The sequence below is a fragment of the Paroedura picta genome, chromosome 16, assembly GCF_049243985.1.
Source record: "Paroedura picta isolate Pp20150507F chromosome 16, Ppicta_v3.0, whole genome shotgun sequence".
In the NCBI taxonomy this organism is placed as follows: Eukaryota; Metazoa; Chordata; class Lepidosauria; order Squamata; family Gekkonidae; genus Paroedura; species Paroedura picta.
The window spans coordinates 11,636,267-11,645,978 of NC_135384.1; the positions used below are offsets into that span (position 1 = coordinate 11,636,267).

Below are 9,712 nucleotides of genomic sequence, written 5' to 3' on the forward strand. Positions count from 1 at the left end.
CTGGGGTGGGAGAAATTTAGTAGGGTTGCCAAGTCCCTTCTCAGCGACCGGTGAGGGAACGGGGGGTTGCAAGCTCCAGGTTGGGAAACTGCAGATTTAAGGATGGAGCCTGGGGAAGACAGGGACTTCAGGGGGTTACAATGCCATAGAATCCACCTGTAAAAACATCACTTTTCTCCAGCGGAACTGATCTCTGTAGTCTGGAATTTCGAAACTGAAAATGAGTTGTAATTATGGGAGATTCCCCCAGGTCCCACGACATCCCTATAGCTTCGAGTGCTCAAGTGTCCAGAAAGATATAAGTCAGGGATTCCCAGCCAGGGAACCCTGGGTCTATGCAGCCTTTCTCAGATGTTTGGATGGTCGTTGACATCCCTAGATGTCCTCTTCCCCTGTTGTTTTACAGCCTAGTCTCTTTACAATGGAAACAGGCTGGCTCCTGCATCTTACTTCTGTGCCCACTTCAAAGGTACACTGAAGCCTGGAATTTTTTTCCAGCGTTCCTTCACCATCAAAAAGTTGAGAACAGCTGGTATAAGGGCAAAAATCCATTCCCCTAAGATATATTTTTAGCTTTTAAAAGCTGATGTATATTTCCAGCAAGTAGCCTGGAAGCAACAAATTAACCACAAACAACAACAACAACACCAGCCCAGGCTAGGATTTCCTGTTTGGCAATTGTCAGTTTCATTTTGTGTAAGGGTGCACTGCATAGAGCAGACTGAGAGTCAGAGAAGCCACTTAAACAAGAAATGGGACAGAACTACAGTCATCAGCCTGAAGCTTTTCCAAGCAGTGGGCTTTTTTTATTTTTTACGATGCTCGGAAAAGCTTCACCTGTAGCAGGTTAATGACCTTTTTCCTGCAAGAGCTACCTCCCTCGCCCTAATAATAATAATTTAAAAAAACGAATAAAAAGAGCAAAATGGCTCTTGCAACTACAAAATGTCATGCAACTACTACAGGCCAGGCTTCGGAGAAGCCCCAGCGGCCTCCTTTTGCTCCCTTAGCAACTGTTGCTAAGGGCTGCGTAGATTGAGGGACCGGGCCGGGGGGAGGAAGGGGGGGGAGAATTAGCGCGTGCGCATTGGGGGCTAAGCTGCTGAAAGCGAGAAGGGTCTTTGAGGAGAGGCCTTGGGGGGGACGAATCCATTTTTCCTAGAAGGGGGAGGGCGTGTAAGAAGGATCGGGGCATCCTATGTTGGTCTGCGCGGGGGTGAGAGCAGCTCCATCCAACAGTCCGGGTGAGTCTGTCTTGTGGATCGGGGAGAGGAGAAGGTGCAAGGTTGCGAGCTAAGCAGAGCGTTTCTAATTTGGGTGGAGGGGTGTGGCCGCGCTGGCTATTATTATCCCGCCGGGGCCAGGTCAGTGCAAGCCGGGGTCGGTGGCAGAGGAGCGTTTCTTTCCCTAAGTGGGAAGCAAGTGGGCAGCTAACAGCTTGCATGCTAAAGATTAAAATGATGGTGCAGCTCTTGCCGATTTGCAAGCATGATCTAAATTCAGGGGGGGGGGAGGAGAACGCAGATTTGGGATTCATAACTGTTGACAAAATGGCCACCCCTTAAGCTAATAGGTGCATATAAAAGTAACCGTATCCACCGCCTTTGGATTTGAATACAAAACCCCCAATTTTAATAGGCGCACAGTAGGTTTAAAGCACACACATATACAGTAAAAGCAAAGGTGTGTGTTTCTTCACTTTGGCTTCACGTTGCTGACATTTGTCTTCCTTGTATGCCTAATAGCTCAGGGGTAGGCAAACTGTGGCCCTCCAGATGTCCATGGACTACAAATGCTGGCTGGGGCTCATGGGAATTGTAGTCCATGGACATCTGGAGGGCCACAGTTTGCCTTCCCCTGTAATAGCTGTGAATATTTCCCTGTAATAGCTGTGAATAGTGAATATTCAGCATCTTCAAACATTGAAATGCCATGTTTGCTATTTTTTTTAATACTGCAAGATAGGGGTGGAATCACACCTGTATATTTCAGTTGTATCTACAGAAAGCATCCTCAAAACTGATGATACAGGTCTCTTGATCAGGTTTGACAATTCTGTTAATACACCACACTAAAAATAGTTTTCCCTTTGATTTGCCTGAAGAGTGAAAAATGGTGCAGATTTATCCAGCCACAATGCACAACTGCAGGCCGATGCTGTGTTGTGAAGATTTCCAGTGTTCTAGAGTGGGAGGAACGATTCAGCGGATTGCCAGCCCTGGATTGGGAAAGACCTGGAGACTTTGGAGGTGGACCCAGGAGTGGGTGGGATTTGGGGCAGGGAGGGAACTCAGTGGAGTATAATACTCCAGAATCCACCCTCCAAAGCAGCCATCTTCTCCAGGGGAACGGATTCCGGGGATCTCCAGGTGCCACCTGGGGACTTGCGTCTTTGATAGAGGCAGTGCAAGAAGCTGCTTCTCACAGCTTGGCCTCCAGCCGCACTCTGAGAAACTGCTTGGTTGCAAATGGCATTAGAACTGTACAGTTGTTTTTTTTGAAAATGCTGGTGGACATTCAGAGTCTTGTGGGAGAGGGGAAATCCCAGCTCTTTGCTGCCTCCGTCCTGCTCAAGCGCTTCCCTTGCTGATTTCAGTTCCTTCCTGCATCCCAATTCCCGCCATCTGGTTTTGCTTTCTGCCCTTTCTGGCTCAGGTTCTGCTTTCTTCCCTCACTGTCTCTCTGGGGTGCCATTTTAAGTTACTACAGCAACCCAGTGTGCTGTAGGAACAGGGCAAGGAGAGGATGTCTTACAGCCGTTACTTTGGTTTGGAGAGACTCCTCCAGTATTAAGTTATTTTAAGAGTTGGATGTTTGTGCACGGCTATGGGCTCGCCAATGGTTGCTATCCTCCAGGTGTAGCCTGGCGAACTCAAGGAATTATAGGTAACCACCCAGATTACACAGATCATTCCCCTGAATAAAAGGGCTGCTTTGAAGGGTGGGGTGTATGGCATGATATTTTGCTACTAAGGCTCCCCCACCCTCGCAATTTCCAAGAATTTCTCAACCCATTCTTGACACCCCCAAGGCTCATCTTTTTAGAACTGACCTGTAGAGCACAACAATCTGAAGAAGCAAGAGTTACATGACTTACATCATTTTGAAAACACAGGAGTTTAATTAGAAGAGAGAATCTTTTGGTTTTCTTCCAAATGACTCTGCCTGCCTCCTTTTCAAACTATCGGATGCGCTGTGCACTTTAAAATATTTCGGGACTTGGGACTTGAGGATACAATTAGAGAGCCCGTGTGTGTATGCAATGTGAGGTATTTTGTGCACTGATATTTATTTATTTATTACATTTATATAGTGCTGCTCCCAGCAAGCTGGCTCGCGGCGGTTCGCATCATATAAAAACATCCCGTAAGATTTCCAATATTTCAACATTCCCAACATACAGAAATCACACCCTTACAAAACCTCTGTAACTGGTTAAAATAACAATATTGTTAGCATTGTTTGTATTGTTGAGATGACGTGCCAAATAGAGCTTAGCTATTGGATTTTGCTTGCTTGGATGTCGTGCTCAGCATTTTTCAACACCGCCCCACTGTGTTTTGGTTTAGGACCTGCTTTGTAGTCAGCAAAAACTCACATTTTGATTCCCTGCAGGTTCGGCTCTAACCCTTTACCACCATGCCTACCCTTGAACCTGACCAGCTGTCTGTCAGGGAAATGAGAGAGGATGAAGCATCAATGGTTTTGGAGCTTTTGAAGGTGAGATCGGCGTGCCAGAAAACACCCATGGCTATCCATTCCTTATAGCTTCTTTCTAAAGCCAAGTCAAGGGAGACAGTGTATTGTGGTTGATTCATTGCTACTGTGACTGCCCCCCACATGGTCCACTCCCCCAGGCACTTGCTCCTACTACTTCCTCCCTGGCACCAGAAGGTTTGCAAAAATGCATTTTACTGGATCACTGTAGCATTACAGTCACAGTCTTCTAGATCCCGACTGTCTTGCTTTTAAAAAGGAAGTCTTTAGCCTTTTTTGTTGCGGAGTTTTAAGGGGCAAATGCAGGCTGTACAATTCTGCAGTGAAAAGGACTAGCATGAAAGGGATACATGCCCGTCCCATGGGCCACAATATATGTTAATAACAACGAGCAGCAAATGAAATCAAGTCCTTATTTTCCAACCCAAGTCTTGTTTAATTGCTGGAAGAAGCAGTTGCTTGAACGCTTCAGTATGAAAGTTTCAGAAACCTCCTTTAGTGCAATATTTATACAATTTTTCACCACTTAGATCAGGGGTAGTCAAACTGCGGCCCTCCAGATGTCCGTGGACTACAATTCCCAGGAGCTCGGCATCAATGGGATGATAGCAGACACTCAACTAATGGACATACCCCCTCCTCAGCATTCGCTGGCAGGGGCTCCTGGGAATTGTAGTCCACGGACATCTGGAGGGTCACAGTTTGACTACCCCTGACGTAGATGAACCCTTCTAATATTCATTGTGACTTCAGATCTTCAGTAGCCCAGCATAGATCTCCCATGAGATCAATAGACCAGCCGTTCTTAACTTTTTTACTGTTGAGAAACATTCTTCAAGCTTTGAGAACCCTCAAAGGTGGTGCGGTCATGCAGTATATGGTTGGGAAGCACAACTGTGCACATGCCCACCTGGGGACCCTTCTATTCCCACCTACTCCAGGTCCACCATTGGCCAGATGTGACCATACATTAGGGGTAATATATTGTGGCAGGGGCTCATGGGAATTGTAGTCCATGGACATCAGGAGAGCCACCGTTCGGCCTCCCCTGCTATATATGGTCACATCACCCGATAAATATGTTACAAATTTCTAAAACGTTTTTAAAATCAATTAACTCCTACCCATTCGGGAAACCCTTCCAGGGTTAGTCAAGAAATCCCAGGGTTTCACAAAACCCTGGTTGAAAAAGCCTGTGGTGAAGAATTGTATAAATATTGCACTGAAAAAAGAAATGTACAACTGAAACATCTGCCTTTCAATTTGGTTTGAAAATAAGACCTGTATTTCATTTGTTGATTATTATTACTAATACTGTGGTCCATCGCACGGGTATTTGTTTTGTGCTGAATCGGTTGTACGTGTACTCCTTTGTAACTCCTCTGAAAAGAACTACAGCCAGGTTGCCGGTCCTTTTGTGTCTGTGGTTGCATTTGGAATGCTGACGAGGCATGAGGGTTCCAACAGCAAAATGGCTGCCACAAAAAAGCTGTTCCAGGAGACAGAATCAGACACAAAATGATTGCCACACTCACAGAGCACGCTACAGATGTCTTTGCTGTGGTGGCAGCAGCTGGCAACGAGGAATCTGCACAGCCTGTCAGATTTCCAGGAGTCTTGCTGGGCAAAAGCTCTACCTGGGGGAGGGGGGTTACAGAAAAGGGGTTGGTGAGTGCCATGGTGCCCCCATAGACATTTAAGATTCCTTTAAAACAAAAACAACAACCTGGAGAATAGTCCATGGTTGTAATTTATAATGCTAGAGCTTTAGCTGTTCCCGTTTTGATTTATTGTTTAGCTCTCTGGTAGGAGGAGGGAAACAGCAGTCACAAGTAACTTGGGATATAGAAAACTGATGCTGTTATGGGTGAGAGCAAGAATCGTAGAGTTGGAAGGGACCTCCAGGGTCATCTAGTCCAACTTCCTGCAGAATACAGGAAATTCATAACTGACTGCCCACTACAGTGACCCCAAATCCATGCCCAGATGAATCCTTGGCCAGGCCGGCCTGCTACAGGGTGGGGTGTAATCTTGTTGACACTCCCCCCCCCCCCCCGTCGTCTCTCATGTACAATCCTTATTTCTGTTTGTTTTCCCTCCCGCCAGGACGGCTTCAAGGACACGGAGAACCGCTTGATATTGTACGTGCTGACGCGGCCCCTGGCGCTGCTCTTGATGGCGGTGGCCAGCAGCGGCCTGCGGTTCTTCCTGAACTCTTTCGTGGTCGCGCTCGTGGTGCCCGTGCTGCTCACGGTCGTGGCTCTGAAACTCCTCCTGTGGCGGTCGCCGGACCTGAGGCAACTGTACGCCTACTACAACGCTGGCCATCGTGGGCTCTGGGTGGCCGTGTACGACGAGGACGACATCTGTGGCTGCGTGGCGCTGGAGCCCCAGGACGGAGAGCCCCGCACTGCGGAGCTCAAACGCCTGGCCGTCAATCGCTGGTACCGGCGCTCGGGCGTGGGCCGCCGCCTCCTCCACTTCCTTGAAGCTCAGGCTCGCGCTCAGGGCTTCAAATGCCTGGTGGCTCAGGTCTCGGTGGTCACAAAGGCTGCCATTGGGCTTTTTGAAAGCAGCGGCTACCAAGTGAGCAGTGGGCGGAGGTGGCTGGGCTACACCGTTCAGCAAGTGTTCAGCAAGGAGCTGTAGCGTCCACGCCTGTGAATTAAGCGTCCCAGCTGCTCCGGGGACCCAGACAGGGGAGAGCGTGTGGCTTTGATTTGGGGGAAAGCACCAAGTTCCCCAGACAAGCTGAGCTGAGCAAAGCCATCTCTGGGCCTCAAACAGGGTCGTTCTGCTCCGCCGGGTGGCTTTTCTCCACCTGGGGTGCGGCGATGCTGCACGCCATTAGATGTCACTCTGGATAGCGGTCTGCTGTTTGAGCCCGTTCCCCGTTCTTGCACGTCTCAGGCCCTTTTTCACGGAGGGGTTCCAAGGATAGCCATCTCGGACATTTCTCCCTCTTTCGGGGGAAAGTGGAATGAACACCGCCTGTAACCCCGTCTCCCATTTCAGACCAGGGCTGCACATAGCGTGCTACGCACATCCAATTTTATTTATTTATTTGGCATCAGGATAACCTCGAGCCCTGCGATCTGAGTCAGTTACGCAAATCAAGCCAATCGTTGTGCATAATTCATTCTCGTTCTTCCACTCAGGCGGAGGATGTCATGTGGAGCACTGAAACCTTACCTGCACGTCACTTCACAGCACCTTTGCTGTGTTTGCAGCCCCAAGAAGCACACTCCCCCCCCCCCCCCGCCCCCAGTAACCTGAAGAAAAGCCAAGGTTTCAGGATGTTGAATTCTGGAGATTTGTAACAGGCACATCCTGGTTTTCTATGATGAGTCTAGAAGCTTCCCTCTCCTTGCTTTCTTGATCAGTCATTTATTTGTGCCACACATTTAGGTTTTTGTGCGGCTACGTAACATACAGGCACGATTTCAGCGGTAAGTCAGCCGTGGAAGCAGATTCTCATCTGTTGAAAAGTTGTACGCGGCTGCCTCTTGAGAACACGCTTCAGGGAAGCTGTTCTTTTCGTTTACAGCGGAAACTGAATGTGCACTGGTTTGGTCGGCATCTCCAGGAAACAATTTTTCCATTCGCCCCTTCTATTCGGCGGGGCACGGGGCTGATTAGGAGCTCTAAGGCCTGGCTGGGCCGAACACTCAAGAAGACGCAGTTGCTTCAAGTGGCAGATTTGACAGTCGCATTTTGGAATACTCTTGTCTTAAAAAAAAAAATCCTGCAACTATAAAAGCCTGCAGAGCCAGTTCTTTTTTTATTCTGGCGGTAACTTTCTATCAACACGGATTCATTTGGTTTTAACTGGAATCTCTCGTCTGCACTCTGAAGTGGTAAAGGCCACCGATTTAGACTGAAACGATTTTAAGCTTTACGTGTGACTGCCGTTAGTGGTGGGCGGCGGGCTGTGTTGAGACGTCCTGCCACATCTGGTTCTGTTCTGATGCGATACAGTCCAGATTCACAAAGCGGAGGGGAAATGAGTCCCATTTGCGCAGTAAACCAAGCAGCTTCCTTTCCAAATACTGCGTCGAGGGAATCCGGCTGTTGCGCTCACAAATGAATGAATGCGCCTCAATTAAGCGAACACAGATGTGCTTATGTTAACATTAAGAATTTAAGTTTTGTTTAGATACTTGAGTTTTGTGCGGAATTTAGCAGAGTTGAATAAGGAAGAAAGATGCAGGGAAAATGACGAGAGACCTGCATTTTATTTATTTATTTATTTATTCCAGTGCAGAATTCATAGCTTGGCCTTCTGCAGTCATGGTGTCTTCGTAAAGGAAAATGTGTATGGGGGGTGGGGGATAGGACTTGGATTACCCATCTGTAGCTAGGAATTCTCTGCCCCCAAGGAATTGATGAGCCAGTGAAATAATGGCCTTCACATTGGGATGTTCTAGGAATTTCCCCTGTATGGTAAAAACTATAGAGCAGGGATTCCTAACCAGTATTCTGAGGTCTCAGGGTTGCACAAGAGCTCTCCAAAGGTTCTGCAGCTTTTCCCAGATGTTTGGATGACTGCTGACATTACTAGACGTCACTGGAGCCAACGTCCCCTGTTGCGCTACAGGTGTTGTCTCTTCCTCTGCACCGGAAATGGTACATAATCAATTGATTGGCTGGCTCCTGCATCTTACTTCAGTGGCCGCTTCTCTGAGGGGGCATGTTACCACTTGAAGCCTGAAAACATATCCAGGGGTTCCTCCACTGTCAAAAGGTCAGAAAAGGCTGCTCTAGAGACTGAGAAAGACCATAGAGACTAGGGAAGGCAGCCTAGAACACCATGTGGAAGTGACATCACATCGTCCCCACTGTCTGCCCTCCCCAGGGTCCCTTTCTCCAAATCCGGCACGTGATTAGGCAGTATTGGGGTCCCTTGTGTGGTTGTGGGCTAGGGAGGAATGCAGCTTGAAGGGGAGCATTGTGGCTGGTGGAAGAAGGATTAAGCATGTCTCTACTATGACCGTGTGTCCCAATGGGAGCTGTTTACTTGGCTCCATAGAGTTTATGTACGTGGATTGGCAATCCACCAATGAGAAGGGAAAGGATGGTGTACCCTTGATGAGGCCAGTGGGATTACCTGTAAGCCTGCCTGTGGTGTCCCCAGAGTCTGGTCTAAACAAGTCACCTCTTACTTTGCCATCTTTTTCTGTAGGACTTGCCAAGGCCCACAGTGGACTGAACCATCCCTTATCTGCATGGCTTTCTGATTCTTTATCTGTACATGGCCAGTCTCCTTCTGCGCATCGCAGAACCCCAGGGACTTCTTTTTAATGTATATTGCAGATGGGTTACTTGGCGGCACTGAAACGGGGGCATGTTTTGGGCCCTGGAGGGTCAGACTGATCAACTGAGGGCTGATACGGGAAAAGGAATTTGGATCCGGGGAAGAATCAGCTCTGAAACATAGTTTCAGATGGAAGGCAAGGAGCCTTTTTATTTACAGGCGGAAGAAAACCCCAGCTGGAAATGGCCTCCCTCAAAATAGGCAAGCCACTGGCTGAAGGAGCAAGCATGTACTGCTACAGCTGATCATTACCAGAGCACTGTGTGGGTTTGAATTTGAATCTCCCAGATTCTAAGCTAGGCCTCCAAAGTTGTAAATGGTTGCGTGGGGTTGGCCAAAGAGTGGGTTTGCAGTTTATGGTGGTTACTGCAAAGATGATAAGATGCTGGATATGCATCAGAGTGCATTGCAAGGGTGTGTGTATGCTTTTCCATAAAGAGGTGTGTGGAAGGAGGGGAGGAGATGCACTGGGAAAGAATTATCTTTTTTTTTTGTAAAACGGGAGGAATTACACTGGCTTCAGTTGCATGTTTTATTTCAATTGCTTGGAGATTTTAATTGTATTTTGTGTAAGCCTTTTTCAGCGTGGCTTCCTTCCCGATCGGAATGCAAAGTGACAATTCTGTGCCTACAGTAAATGATGAGTTGATGACTGGGATGGGAGTCCGGTGTTTTGTGTTT

At 48.0% G+C, this 9,712-nt stretch overlaps 1 protein-coding gene across 1 annotated transcript; it reads left to right on the forward strand.

Moving 5' to 3' along the window:
- Positions 1–1,095: 1,095 nt before the first annotated feature.
- On the forward strand, positions 1,096–9,687 carry NAT14 (N-acetyltransferase 14 (putative)). Its single transcript, XM_077312855.1, has 3 exons — positions 1,096–1,244; positions 3,616–3,720; positions 5,824–9,687. The coding sequence occupies exons 2-3, from the start codon at positions 3,640–3,642 to the stop codon at positions 6,364–6,366; spliced, it is 624 nt and encodes a 207-aa protein (XP_077168970.1). The 5' UTR covers positions 1,096–1,244; positions 3,616–3,639; the 3' UTR covers positions 6,367–9,687.
- Positions 9,688–9,712: the final 25 nt, after the last annotated feature.

Coding starts and splice junctions, on each gene's coding strand:
- NAT14 (XM_077312855.1), top strand. CDS start 3,640: ATGCCTACCCTTGAACCTGACCAGCTGTCTGTCAGGGAAATGAGAGAG. Junction 3,721..5,823: donor TGGTTTTGGAGCTTTTGAAG/GTGAGATCGGCG, acceptor CCCTCCCGCCAG/GACGGCTTCAAGGACACGGA.